Source organism: Phyllobates terribilis, unplaced genomic scaffold (genome assembly GCF_046119375.1).
Source record: "Phyllobates terribilis strain yellow unplaced genomic scaffold, ASM4611937v1 Scaffold_130__1_contigs__length_5004896, whole genome shotgun sequence".
In the NCBI taxonomy this organism is placed as follows: domain Eukaryota; kingdom Metazoa; phylum Chordata; class Amphibia; order Anura; family Dendrobatidae; genus Phyllobates; species Phyllobates terribilis.
Genome location: NW_027362890.1, coordinates 344,112 through 359,816, shown reverse-complemented (window position 1 = coordinate 359,816; position 15,705 = coordinate 344,112). Strand labels below are relative to the sequence as shown.

Genomic DNA, 15,705 nt, shown 5'->3' with positions numbered 1-15,705 from the left:
ACATTATACAGTAACGCTATGGAGGGATCGGGGGATGACGGTATCATTGTATGTGTCAGGTTCCTATAAGGTGTCAGGATGTCACCGTCAATTTCTCCATGGTGGAGTGGGAGTATTTAGAAGGACACAAAGATCTGTACAAGGACATCATGATGGAGGTTCCCCAGCCCCTCACATCACCAGGTAATAGGACTAAATACACACGGCCTATAATTATCTGTATGTAAAGAATGAATTCAGTCCCTGTATGTGTTTCCCCCAGATCTATCCAGTAAGAGGACAACACCAGAGAGATGTCCCCGTCCTCTTCTTCCACAGGACTGTAAACAAGAAGATCCCAATGTTCCTCAGGACCATCAGGTAGATGGAGAGAAGGTGTCATGAGATCTCCCCTATGATGTGTAGACGGCTGTGAAGGTCTTGTGCTCAGTCTTGTTTTATCCACCAGGATTATATGTTTTATACTTGTGTAATGAGAACGGTGGAGATGGCAGGATTAGAGCTGATCATAGATGGGACTTCTCCATCTGTCTGTGACTTTTACAATATTTGTTTCAGGGTGAAGATCTGACCCATATTAATACTACAGAGACATATGTGAGGGGTGATGAGCGATGTAAAGAGGAGATTCCTACATATGACTACCCAGGTGAGTAGTGACCACTAAATGCAGAGAAGTCACAGATTCTTCTCAGTCACCGGCTGTGGCTATCTTATCTTCGGTGTAGTCCGGTCATATCACAATCAGTCACCCTTCTCCTGCTAAACCAAAACTGTCCTCATTACTTTGAGCGTTGACAGTCCTTCTGTTGGAGTGAGACATGTTCCGGCCAGAGCTTACAGTCCGGAGAACGCACCCTACTACAAGGGATTAGTAGATGCTGACCCTTACCTTCACAGATCCCTAACTGCAAAGCAAAATGACAGCGTACGTAAAATTTGCTGACAAGATAGAAAATCATGTGAACAAAAATATGTATGGTGGGCCTTGCTTTTATGACGAGACACCAGTCCAAGTCCTTTTTATTTATATGCTCAAATATAAACCATAGTCACAAAAACACAAGAAATATAATACAATTATATATATTTTCTCCTTTCTTTTTCTATTTAAACACTTCCCTGACACCCCCCCCATCCAGAGAAGAGAAAAGAAGAGAAAACCCTTCAATCAATAATTCTTGCCCATATATCTTAAATTCTTTGCTTCTACTTATTCCAGCTATTCATTTATTGGGATGTGCAACTTTGCCTAAGCTGTTGTTAGAAAAATATTTTTAAAAGTTATCCAGTTCTTAAATAATAATAATAATCTTTATATATATAGCGCCAACATATTCCGCAGCGCTTAACAATTCACAGGTTCATGTACAACAGTCATAAGTAACATAGCTAAAGATAATACAATAATTACAGCAAAAATAATGATGACCCTGCTCCTAAGAGCTTACAATCTACAATGAGGTGGGGGTGACAAAGTACAATAGGTTATTTACAAGGATGGTCCAGCCATCTTGAGGGGATGAGGGATAGATAGAGGCTGCATGAGCTACTCACCAGCCAGTATCTGTAGTGCTTTTGGGTTCGGTGGAGACTTATGTTTGGAGAAATAAGGGATGGGCTATAAGAATATAAAAGGACTTCGATTAGGGAACGTGATAGGCCACCCTAAACAGATGTGTTTTTAGGGAGCGCCTAAAACTGTGTAAATTGTGGTTCATCCTAATTTCTTGGGGTAGAGCATTCCAAAGAATAGGTGCAGCTCCGGAGAAGTCTTGAAGCCGGGAGTGGGAGGTACGGATTAGTGCGGATGTTAGTCGAAAGTCGCTTGCAGAGCATAGAAAACGGGTAGGCCGATAAACAGAGATGAGGGAAGAAATGTAGGGGGGTGCCACACTGTGGAGAGCTTTGTGGGTGAGAACAAGCAATTTAAATCGGATCCTATAATTCATGGGCAGCCAGTGCAATGACTGGCACAGAGCTGAAGCGTCTGAGTAACGATTAGCCAGATCGATGACCCTGGCTGCAGCATTAAGGATGGACTGGAGGGGGGAAAGTTGAGTGAGGGGAAGGCCAATTAAGAGAGAGTTACAGTAGTCAAGGCGGGAGTGGATCAGGGCAACAGTGAGGGTTTTTGTTTCCAAGGTGAGAAAGGGGCGAATTCTAGAGATGTTCTTCAGGTGCAAGCGACAAGAGCGGGCAAGAGATTGTATGTGGAGGGTGAAAGAGAGATTGGTGTCAAACACAACGCCCAGGCAACGCGCCTGCTTGCTCGGCATTATTGTGGTGCCACACACAGAGAGAGATGTCAGATTTAGAGAGGTGAGTAGATGGCGGGAACAGAAGAAGTTCAGTTTTTGAGAGGTTGAGTTTCAGATAGAGAGCGGACATGATTTTAGAAACTGCGGCCAGACAGTCACTGGTGTTCTTTAGTACAGCGGGGGTAAGGTCAGGGGATGAGGTGTATAGTTGTGTGTCATCAGCATAAAGATGATACTGCAAACCAAATTTGCTGATTGTCTGTCCAATTGGGGATGTAGAGAGAGAAGAGAAGAGGGCCAAGGACTGAACCCTGAGGAACCCCAATAGTGAGAGGAAGAGGGGAAGAAGTGGAGCCAGCGAACGATACACTGAAAGAGCGGTCAGATAGGTAGGAGGAGAACCAGGAGAGAGCAGTGTCCTTTATGCCGATTGAGTGAAGCATAGAGAGTAGGAGGTGGTGGTCAACGGTGTCAAAGGCTGCAGAGAGGTCAAGAAGAATGAGCAAAGAGTGGTCACCATTACGTTTTGCTGTCAGAAGGTCATTGGTTACTTTGATGAGTGCAGTTTCTGTAGAATGTAGAGGGCGGAAGCCGGACTGTGATGGGTCTAGAAGAGAGTGAGTGGAGAGGTAGCTGGTAAGGCGGGAGTAGACCAGGCGCTCCAAGAGTTTAGAGATGAAGGGAAGATTGGAGACTGGTCTGTAGTTGTTTGTGCAGGAAGGGTCAAGAGAGGTCTTTTTTAATAATGGAGTGATGATGGAGTGTTTGAAGGAGGAGGGGAAGATACCAGAAGAGAGGGAGAGGTTGAAGATTTTAGTTAGGTGAGTAGTGACGACTGAAGAAAGAGACTGGAGTAGATGTGAGGGGATGGGGTCAGTGGTGCATGTGGTGGGATGAGAAGAGAGGAGCCTGGAGACTTCGTCTTCTGTGACTGGGTCAAATGTGGAGAGGGATCCAGAGGGGATGTTGGAAGGAATGGGAGTCACGGCACTTTGTGGCTGGAAGCTGATTTCCTGACGGATGGTGTCTATTTTCTCTGTGAAGTAGGAGGCCAGGTCCTCAGAACAAATGTCCGTGGTGGGGGCCTGCGCTTTAGGACTGAGGCGGGAGTGAAAGGTATCGAAGAGTTTTTTGGGGTTGTTGGATAGTGAGGAGATCAGGGTGGTGAAGTAGGTCTGTTTGGCGTGGTGAAGGGCAGAGTTATATGTTTTTAACATAAATTTGTAGTGGATAAAGTTTTCTGGTGTCCGAGTTTTCCTCCATAGGCGTTCGGCACTTCTAGAGCATCGCTGGAGAAATCGGGTTTGGGGTGTGAGCCAGGGCTGTTTTACTCTGTGTTTAGAGGTTCTGAGGGTGAGGGGCGCTAATTGGTCCAGCATGCTTCTGAGAGTGTCATTGTAGTGGTTTACAGCCAGATCAGGACAGGAAAAATAAAACCCCTTGCAGATAATAACTGTGAAGTAAGTAGATCCTTAGTAGGAAAATCCATCCTGACTCCTATAAAAAAAAAATGAAATGACAAAACAATATTCAGCCTCTCAGCAACAAATGTGTTAACTGGTTCCCAAAATTCCCTAATTTCCCGGCAGTCCCAATACACATGAGATAGATCTGCCGCCTCTGAGTTATGATGTTTTTAGTTGTAAGTTTTTGTATATAAATTTTACAATACACAAAAGTATCCCCACAAGTCCCCAATCCCTCCCGCCCCAACACAATACAACATGATATATTAAAGTGCAACATAACCAGTAAAGTAGATTCACGGTTCAGTAAAGGATAGGGAGGCTGGAATGACCGCTAATATACAGTTGTGCTCAAAAGTTTACATACCCCAGCAGAATTTTTCCTTTCTTGGCCTTGTTTCAGAGAATATGAATGATAACAAGAAACCTTTTTCTCCACTCATGGTTATTGGTTGGGTGAAGCCATTTATTGTCAAACTACTGTGTTTTCTCTTTTTAAATCTTAATGACAACCAAAAACATCCAAATGACCCTGATCAAAAGTTAACATACCCTGTTTATTTTGGCCTGATAACATGCACAGAATTTGACACAAATGGGTTTGAATGGCTACTAAAGGTAACATCCTCACCTGTGACCTGTTTGCTTGAAATCAGTGTGTGTGCATAAAAGCTGAGTGAGTTTCTGGGATCCAGACGGACTCTTGAATCTTTCATCCAGCCATTGACGTTTGTGGATTGTGAGTCATGGGGAAAGCAAAAGAATTGTCAGCGGATCTACGGGAAAAGGTAGTTGAACTGTATAACACAGGAAAGGGATACAAAAAAATATCTAAGGAATTGATAATGCCAGTCAGCAGCATTCAAACTGTGATTAACAAATGGAAAATCTGGGGCTCTGTAAAAACCAAATCACGGTCAGTAGACCAACAATAATTTTGGCCACAACTGCCAGGAAAATTGTTCGTGATGCAAAGAAAAACCCACAAATAACATCAGCTGAAATTCAGGACTCTCTGAAAACTAGCGGCGTGGCAGTTTCAAGATGTACAATAAGGAGGCACTTGAAGAAAAATGGGCTGCATGGTCGAGTCGCCAGAAGAAAGACATTACTTTGCAAATGCCACAAAGTATATCGCCTACAATACGCCAAACAGAACAGAGACAAGCCTCAAAACTTCTGGAACAAGGTAATTTGGAGTGATAAGACCAAAATTGAACTTTTTGGCCACAACCATAAACATTACATTTGGAGAGAGGTCAACAAGGCCTATGATGAAAGGAACACCATTCCTACAGTAAAGCACGGAGGTGGATCGCTGATGCTTTGGGGATGTGTGAGCTACAAAGGCTCAGGAAACTTGATAAAAGTTGAAGCAAAGATGAATACAGCACGTTATCAGCAAATACTGCAGGCAAATTTGCACTCATCAGCCCGGAAGCTGCGCATGGGACGTACTTGGACGTTCCAACATGACAACGATCCAAACCACAAGGCCAAGTTGACCTGTCATTGGCTAATGAAGAACAAAGTGAAGGTTCTGGAGTGGCCATCTCAGTCTCCTGATCTCAATATCATTGAGCCACTCTGGAGAGATCTCAAGCATGCAGTTCATGCTAGACAGCCCAGGAATTTACAGGAACTGGAGGCTTTTTGCCAAGAAGAATGGGCAGCTTTGCCATCTGAGAAAATAAAGAACCTCATCCACAACTACCACAAAAGACTTCAAGCTGTCATTGATGCTAGAGGGGGCAATACACTGTATTATGAACTGGGGTATGTAAATTTTTGATGAGGGCCATTTGGATGTTTTTGGTTGTCATTATGATTCAAAAAGAGAAAACACAGTAGTTTGATAATAAATGGCTTCACCCAACCAATAACCATGAGTGGAGAAAAAGTTTTTTTGTTATCATTCATATTCTCTGAAACAAGGCGAAGAAAGGAAAAATTCAGCCGGGGTATGTAAACTTTTGAGCCCAACTGTACCATTTGTCAGAATGTATAATGTATTTCGTCATTTGCTAATATAGTACAAATAACATCGATATCACATGTATACCGTCAGGAATTCTATATTATAGGATTTAGAAGCTTAAAAGAGACCTAGACATTATCTTTGCAGTTCTCGCGAAGCACAACCGGATCTATCAATCCAAAAGGCCCATCGATTTTCAAATTGAGTGATAGCATTTCTCTTGAGATATTTCTTTCCAAGTTTAGGAGAAAGTTAATCTTGTTTATGGATTCTGGGATTGTGGGGGTCTGGTCGGTTATCCAGTGTTGAGCTATTAATTTCTTGGCCATATATAACATTTGAGAAACAGCAGATTTACCATATTCATCAATAATTAAATCTTTAATAAACCCAATATGCATACCAAAGGAGTGACGTCTATTTGTACTAAGTAAATTCTGTTTATAGTGTCTTGTACGCCCTTCCAAAAGGATTCCAAGTTAAAACAAGAGCAAAGCATATGCAATAAGTCTGCTGAGTTTGTCTTACATCTAGCACAGTGAATGTGGTCTCAGCCCACGATCAAATAGCAATTTATGTGTTCTATAAACTTGATGCATCACCTATAGCTGGGAGAGTCTGTGAAGTTCCCTTAATCCCTTTACCCCCGAAGGTGGTTTGCACGTTAATGACCGGGCCAATTTTCACAATTCTGACCACTGTCACTTTATGTGGTTATAACTCTGAAAAGCTTTGAAGGATCCCGCTGATTCTGAGACTGTTTTTTTGTGACATCTTGTACTTCATAATAGTGGTAAAATGTATTTGATATGACATGCGTTACTTGGTGAAAAAAAATCGGAAATGTGAAGAAAATGTTGAAAATCATGATCCACCCGCTTCTGTTAACATGTTAAATGCTGCTGTCAATCTCTGACAGCAGAACTTAACAGCGCCGCGCCGGAAGCGCGTCACTTACCCCGCCCATCGGTGACCCCGTCACGTGATCGCGGGTCACCGATGGGTCGGCATGACAACCCTGGGTCTGCTGCAGAGCCCAGTGGTTTCATGTAAAGACCGCTATGAGCGCCACCTAGCGGTCGATCCTCATTACTGCTACATAGAGGTGATCTGTTCATCACCTCTATGTAGCAGAGGCGATCAGGCAGTTGCTGCTTCTAGTCTCCTATGGAGACTATAGAAGCATGCAAAAAGTTTAAAAAAATTTTTAAAAATATTAATTTTTTTTTTAAAAATAAAGTTTAAATCACCCGCCTTTTGCCCCATTCAAAATAAAATAAAAAAATAAACCCCACATACACATATTTGGTATTGCCGCGTTCAGAATCGCCCGATCTATCAATTTAAAAAAGAATTAATCCGATCGGTAAACGGCGTAACGAGAAAAAAATTCCAAACGGCAGAATTACGTTTTTTTTGGTCGCCGCAACATTGCAATAAAATGCAATAACGGGCGATCAATACATCGTATCTACCCCAAAATGGTATCAATAAAAACGACAGCCCGGCGCGCAAAAAATAAGCCCTCACCCAGCCCCAGATCCTGAAAAATGGAGACTCTACGAGTCTCAGAAAATAGCACCATTTTTTTTTTAAGCAAATTAGCAAATTTTGGATTTTTTTTCCACCACTTAAATAGAAAAGAATCTATACATGTTTGGTGTCTACGAACTCGTAATGTCCTGGAGAATAATAATGGAAGGTCAGTTTTAGCATCCAGTGAACGTGGAAAGAAAAAAAAAAAAAAAAAACAACTGTGGTACTGCACTTTTTTTTGCAATTTCACCGCACTTGGAATTTTTTTCCCGTTTTCCCGTACACGATATGGTAAAAGTAGTAACGGCGTTTAAAAGTACAACTCGTCCCGCACAAAATAAGCCGTCACATGGCCATATTGACCAAAAAATAAAAATGCTATGGCTCTGGGAACAAGGAAAGTGAAAAACGAAAATGCAAAAGAACGGTAAATCCCAAGGTCATGAAGGGGTTAATAACCCTTCAGGTGAGTCACAGGAATTTTTGGAATGTGGAAGAAAACCATGAACATTTAACTTTTTTTCACAAAAATTTTAATTTAGACCCTAATTTTTTTATTTTCGCAAGGGTAACAGGAAAAAATGGAACAAAAACTTTGTTGTGCAATTTCCCCCGAGCATACAGATACCCCATATGTGGGGAAGAACTACTGTTTGGGCGCACGGCAGGGCTCGGAAGGGAAGGAGCGCCATTTGACTTTTTGAATGTAAAATTTGCTTGAATAATTAGAGGACGCCATGTCACATTTGGGAAGGCCCTGATGTGCCTTAAAAGTGGAAACCCCCCACACGTGACCACATTTTGGAAACTAGACCCCTCAAGGAACTCCTCTTGATGTGTGGTGAGCACCTTGAACCACCAGGTATTTCACAGAAGTTTATAATGTAGACCCGTGAAAATAAAAAAAAAACTAACTTTTTCCACAAAAAATGATATTTTAGCCCCAATTTTTTTATTTTCACAAGGGTAAGAAGAGACTCCAAAAGTTGTTGCGCAATTTGAACGGAGTACGCCGATACCCTATATGGCTATGTGCCCACGATGCAGAATTGAAGCAGAACATTTCCGCAGCATTTCTGCATGTCCTTGGCCATAAAAATGCTTGCAGATTTTACACGCGTTTTTTAAGCTTTTTTGCAGCGTTTTTAACAGATGGATTTGACTTGCATTTTTCAAATGCATTGAGTAGTCAAATCCGCATGCGGAAACGCACAAATAATGGACATGCTGCGGATTTTTCCGCACAGAAAATCCGCTGCGGAAAATTCCGCAGCACGTGCACAGAACATGCAGATTTTCATTGGGGACCATGAGGCACGTATTACCAAGTGTTTTAAAAGCGTTTCCGCTGCGGAATTGCACGTGTATGGTAGGCAATTCCCACGTGTTTTTTTTTTTTTAGCTGTATAACAAACACGAAACATATGGGGCGGAGACTCGAGCATGTCACTTGAGCACCCGCGATACTAGGCTCATACCCGAGCACCTGATGCAGTCAAGTAGCGAGCACTTGCGCTCAACACTAGTCGCCATATCGTCATTTTTTTTCTTTACTGCTAACCCTAACACAACCCTAACCCCAACCCTAATCGTAGGTCTAATCCTAACCTCAACACAACCCTAATCCTAATCGTAACCTTAACCCTAATCCCAACATAATCCTAACCCTATCCCAAGGAATCCATTCACTATAATGAGGCAGCAAAGTTACTCTGGAGTTCGTCTTGCCTTTGTTTAGCGGTGTCCTTTCAGAGGTTTACAAAACTGTGGCCGAGGGCACTTTTATGCACGCCTAATAAAAAGACAGACACTGGGATCACAGGCCAGACGGCGTCCACCGTGCCTCCATCTGCCTCATTACTGGGAATCTTCTGTCAGGGGTTTCCGTCTGAATAATTTATTTCAGAGATTTACACAGAAACCCCGGTGTAAGCTCTCAGCACAGAGCGCAGGATAAATGTGAGCCGAGCCTTACTGCGATTTTTGGGAGGCAGAAGGAACAAATCAGCAGCAGGTGAAGAATTGGTTTTATTTATTTTTTACGCCGTTCCTCGTGCGGTATAAGTGATTAGACAACTTTATTCTTTGGGTCACTGCGATTACAGCGATACCAGATTTATATCTGATTTTTATGATTGAAAGCTATCATACACTATAAGACTTTGCAAAAAAAAAAAAAGACTAGTTTTTGCATTGCCATATTTTGAGAGCTATAATTTTTCCATATTTCGGCCGACAGTCATGTAAGGTTTGTTTTTTGGGGGACAAGTTGACGTTTTTATTGTTACCATTTTCGGCGATGTGACATTTTTTGATCACTTTCTATTCCGATTTTTGGGAGGCAGAATAAACAAAAACCAACAATTTTATCGAAGAATAATTTTTTTACATCGCATAAATTTATTTTTCGGCTGAGGAAACTGTCTGGCAGCTTGTTTTTTGCAGGACAAGATGACGTCTTCAGTGGTCCCATGTTTATTTACATTCGTCTTTTTGATCGCATTTTATTTCACTTTTTGTTCGGCGGTATGATGATGATAAAGCACTGTTTTTTGCCTTTTTTTTTTTTTTTTTTTTTTTTTTTTTTTTACCGTGTTCACTAAAGGGGTTAACTAGTGGGACATTTTTATAGGTCAGGTCGTTCTGGATGCGGCGATGCCAAATATGTGTACTTTTATAGTTTTTTTTTTCAGAATATTTATTGATGGGTATGGGTACACATATATATATAGTACAGACCAAAAGTTTGGACACACCTCATTTAAAGATTTTTCTGTATTTTTATGACTATGAAAATTGTACATTCACACTGAAGGCATCAAAACTATGAATTAACACATGTGGAATTATACACTTAACAAAAAAGTGTGAAACAACTGAAAATATGTCTTATATTCTAGGTTCTTCAAAGTAGCCACCTTTTGCTTTGATGACTGCTTTGCACACTCTTGGCATTCTCTTGATGAGCTTACATACAGTATAGACCAGTGGAAATCTGTGCTTTGGTCTGATGAGTCCAAATTTGAGATCTTTGGTTCCAACCACCGTGTCTTTGTGCAATGCAGAACGGATGGACTCTACATGCCTGGTTCCCACCGTGAAGCATGGAGGAGGAGGTGTGATGGTGTGGGGGTGCTTTGCTGGTGACACTGTTGGGGATTTATTCAAAATTGAAGGCATACTGAACCAGCATGGCTACCACAGCATCTTGCATCATATATATTTTAGTCCCACTTTCACTTTCTGCAGTCTGATCGCAGTTATAAGGGGTCTCTGACCCAAGAGCAGAAACGCTTTTGTCCCTCTGCTAGCTCGCTAAATGCTGCAATTGCATCATTTATGGGGTTAAAATGCCGGAAGCAGAGCGGGCACCGCTCCTGGCACTGAGTGATGGGTGTCAGCTGTCAGAATCAGCTGACACCTGGTGGCTGTCGTACCCGCACAGCGTCTGAGCGGGTGCGATCCGCCAAATGTAATAATTATTACTTATAATGTCAAAAAGGGGTGAATGATTACATAAAGGAGCCAGAGGAAGGCCAAGGAGTAGAACGATAGAGCTTAGGTGGTAAATAAGTTAGGTATCAGATGAGTATAAAGGCATGTTAGGTATAGGGCAGAGACATATCAGCAATATAGGGCCCCACTCAGATAAGTAATGAAGCTTATTAAGTAACAGGGCAGAGACATATAGGGAGTACAGGTGCCCAAACAGATCAGTATAGAAGCATGTTGTATGATCTTGCCAGGTGGCTTGTCTGTCTGCACAACGTGTGCTGGGTGGCTACCTTTAATGGAGCTGTGAACTGGCGTTCTGGCGCTCCCGCTCCTTCGTCTCGTGCATCTGTCTCTGGTTGCAGCTGGAGGGTTTAGGTAAGTTTCCGCAATTACTGCCGAACTGGAAGTGCGTGCGTCATACCCGCCCACCGGAAGTTGTGTCACGGGCGGGTGACATGGCACAGGGACTGGGTCTGTTGGGTAGTGCCTGCTCACTGTATGGTCATGTCACATGTAGCTTAACCATTGCGATGGGCAAAGTCCGCGCTTGTGCTGTAGGTTATATGCGATAGTTTTGTTATATTGTCATCACGGTGTGTGGATGAGCGGCAAAAGTGAGGTTGATCTGGGTGGGGGAAAAAAACTACTTCTGTTGGTTGGGTCAAATGGTGCCCTGGATTAAAGCAATAATGGAGAGGGATGTAGGAAATGTATGGAGTCTTGTATGAAACTATACAGTGTGAGGGTATGTCCCTTGTATGTACTTAGATTTGCAAGAATGACACATAGGAGCTGTGTGTAAGAAGGGGAGGGGAAGGGGTGGAGGAGATCTGAGTGGGAGGGGAAGGGGTGAAGGAGATCTGAGTGGGAGGGGAAGGGGTGGAGGAGATCGGAGTGGGAGGGCAGGGGAGAGGGGAAGGGTTTTGAGGAACTCCCTTGGAGAGGGGGAGTAGGAGTGGGTTATAGAGCTGATCTAGCGTGTCTGAAAAAAAGATCAGGTTAGCCAATCTATTTCATGGTTGAGAGTCTTGAGGGACAGTGTATGAAGGGTGTGGATCTAGAACCACTCCCGCTGTTTAAGGATTTTAATAAGGTTATCACCTTGTCTGGGTCTGGATACTTGTTCGATCACCTGGAACCTGAGTTGTTATACTGTATACCTGGCGAAATGATAGGGTAGTAGTAACCAGGTTTTGCCACAACGGATAGTGGATTTGTGTTTGACAATGCGGTCCCTGATGTGTTGAATAGTTTTCCATACGTATTGTAGACCACATGGGCATTTGACTACATATACCATGAAGTTAGATTCTCTGCAGAATGAATGAGGCCACGTATGGTGACAGAAGCAGATGCCGCAGGAGCAGATCCCAGAGGTGATGGGACCCACCATTTGCAGAAGCCCTAATATGACAAAATGACAGAAAATCAGAGCAGTAGAAATCCCCAGAAAGTGACTCCATTTTGGAAATTATAACCCTCAGGAAATGAATCTATAGGAGTAGTGACTATTTTGACTCCACAACCACTTTCTGGAAATTTGCACGCCTGGATGTTGGAGACTGAAAATTGCAAATATATTATTTTATTGCCTAACACATAGTGTTCATATTGTACTCCAGGAGATACACACACACACACACACACACACACACACACACACACACACACACACACACACACACACACACACACACTATAAATTAAGTGGGTTCTTCTTACTAGAGTAATGCCAAATATATGGATGCTAAATGTGGTTTGGGCACGCTGCAAGGCTCAGAAGCAAGGGGGAGATTTGAGTGATATTGCTGAATTGGGTTATGGAAGCCATGTTGCTTTTCAGGAGCATTTGAGACCATAATAATGTAGAAACTTCTGTTTTTACACTGGCAGATGATGACGCTCTACTGGTTCATGCTATGAGGTTTTCTATTAGACTGTGAACTGTCAGTGTCTTAGTGAATAATTCAATGTTATTACGTAACTTGCCATTTCTACAGACAGTTTAAATGTTCAGAAATATAAAATTCAAGGATATTTTCTTCAAAAATAATAATTGGTTTTATTCTTGGCAGATGACTGTACCAGGAGATCAGAGGGACAGCTGACCTCTTCAATTTCTAAATCAGATGATCTTGAGATCCCACAGGATACAATTGAAGTGAATGCCATTACTCCAGATTTACCATCATCCCTTCACAGCAAAGATCTGTCATCGGATTCTTTAAAACAGGTCCTGACTTCTGATTCATTACCGACTACTAAGGAAAATCACAGTCACAAAAGAGGCATTAACAGACGAACTGCTCCTAAACGAAAGAAGCCATTTTCACAGTCAGAATATGGAAATAGTTTTCCCCTCAAAAAGTATTTTCTTAAACATCAAAAAATGTACACAGGAGACAATCGAATTTCCTGTTCCAATTGTGGGAGATGTTTTAACCAGAAATCGGATCTTGTTAGTCACCAGAGAACTCATACAGGGGAGATACCATTTTCATGTTTAAAATGTGGGAAATGTTTTGTAAAGAAAATATATCTTCTCAGACACAAGAGAACCCACACAGAAGAGAAGCCTTTTTTATGTTCCAAATGTGGGAAATGTTTTAAATGGAAAAGAAATCTTGATACCCACCAGAGAACCCACACAGGGGAGAAGCCATTTTCATGTTCAGAATGTGGAAAATGTTTTGTGCAGAAAATATCTCTTCTCAGTCACCAGAGAACCCACAAAGAAGAGAAGCCTTTTTCATGTTCAGAATGTGGGAAATGTTTTAAATGGAAAGCAAATCTTGATGGCCACCAGAGAACCCACACAGGGGAGAAGCCTTTTTCATGTTCAGAATGTGGGAAATCTTATACATCGATAACAAATCTTTTCGCACATCAGAGAACTCACACAGGGGAGAAGCCATTTTCATGTTCAGAATGTGGGAAATGTTTTGCAAAGAAATCAAATCTTATCAAGCATCTGCGAACTCACACAGGGGAGAAGCCATTTCCATGTTCAGAATGTGGGAAATGTTTTGTAAATAAATCAGATCTTATCAGACATCACAAAACTCACACAGGGGAGAAGCCTTTTTTATGTTCAGAATGTGGAAAATGTTTTAAACATGAATCAGATGTTGTTAAACACCAAAGAACCCACACAGGGGAGAGGCCGTTTTCATGTTCAGAATGTGGGAAATGTTTTATAGCGACATCAAATCTAATCAGACATCAGAGAACCCACACAGGGGAGAAGCCATTTTCATGTTCAGAATGTGGAAAATGTTTTAACCAGAAATGTTATTTTGTTAAGCACCAGAGAACCCACACAGGGGAGAAGCCTTTTTCATGTTCAGATTGTGGGAAATGTTTTAACCAGAAATCAAATCTTATCAAACATCAAAGAACTCACACAGGGGAGAAGCCATTTTCATGTTCAGAATGTGGGAAATATTTTACACGGAAATCAACTCTTAATAAACATCAGAGAAGTCACACAGGGGAGAAGCCTTTTTCATGTTCAGAATGTGGGAAATGTTTTAACCAGAAATCAAATCTTATCCAACATCAAAGAACTCACACAGGGGAGAAGCCTTTTTCATGTTCAGAATGTGGGAAATGTTTTAACCAGAAATCAAATCTTATCAAACATCAAAGAACTCACACAGGGGAGAAGCCATTTTCATGTTCAGAATGTGGGAAATATTTTACACGGAAATCAACTCTTAATAAACATCAGAGAAGTCACACAGGGGAGAAGCCTTTTTCATGTTCAAAATGTGGGAAATGTTTTAACCAGAAAGCGCATCTTGAGAGCCACGAGAGAACCCACACAGGGGAGAATGACTCAACTACACCCAACTGGTCTCTGTATACACTAGAAAGGCCCTAGCTGCACAACTTAAAACACCACCTCGGACCTAACTACCAAATAGACAGTTGAGGAGTTTCTCGTATTTCCTGAGGAACCAGAGGGGAGTCTGCAACACACTGTCAACAAGGGGAAAGAAAAGTGTGACATAAGATATGAAAAACCCGGAGTGAGAAACTAAAACACATTCATATAGGGCAAAGAAGGCAAGCTAATGAGAACCAAAAATAAAAGGAGCAAGTATAACTTCCCAGAAACCTAACAGTGGTAGAAGGAAAAGGTACTGGGAGAGAAAGCAAACAGACCAGGAGGATTATTTCACCTTTGTGGTGAAAATTACAAAATTCATCTTCGCCCACAATTATTAGAATTTGATAACATAACAATATATATCTACAAGAGACTGGTACAGCAATAGGAAGTAACATGGCTCCACAGTACGCAAATCTTTTAATGGCCAAGCTTGAAAGTGACTTCTTGTCCACATGTCCCATCAGGGCTCTTGCCTACTACCATTACTTTGATGATATTTTAATCATCTGGACGGAATCTGAGCAACAGCTTAAGACGTTCCATGAACACTTTAATCAATTTCATCTCACCATTGTTAAATATTAATTATGGATATTCATTTTATTCTTAATTCTGAATTCTGTACCATACATAAGATTGCATCAGCCATCGTGCTAGGGTTTCTAGATGACATGCGCTATTTGTGTATTTTTAGTTCAGCACCATAATTAGAAGAACAGGTGCTATATGACAGGCCTATAAAAGCCCATGTTAGAGACGGGGGGGGGGGGGGGGGGTCTCTTGCCATTCCACAGGACAAGGATCTGTGTGTAAACCAGCTGCTGATGTAGGCCCAAGGAAACCCATGGTGTCATCCTGAGACGTGCTGGACACAGACAGAGGCAATCTACCATCCAGGATCCCAGGGAAAGATGGGTGAATCTCAATTATTAAGCTAATTATGGACAAATGGACAATCACTCTGTAACTATTTAATTATTTTATGTAATCATTCTTTTTAATGGACAATCCGAGAATAAATCGATACATTTTTTCATAAGAATATCGTGATAGTCATTAATCGATCACATCTGA

At 41.8% G+C, this 15,705-nt stretch overlaps 1 protein-coding gene across 1 annotated transcript in view; it reads left to right on the top strand.

Annotated features, from left to right (window-relative positions):
• Nucleotides 1-15,705, top strand: part of LOC141203898 (uncharacterized) — a 252,388-nt gene that overhangs the window by 8,270 nt on the left and 228,413 nt on the right. The window contains exons 4-5 of the mRNA XM_073663871.1: nucleotides 60-183; nucleotides 263-360. Coding sequence (XP_073519972.1) covers nucleotides 60-183; nucleotides 263-360 — 222 coding nt within the window. The remainder of the gene's footprint in view (nucleotides 1-59; nucleotides 184-262; nucleotides 361-15,705) is intronic.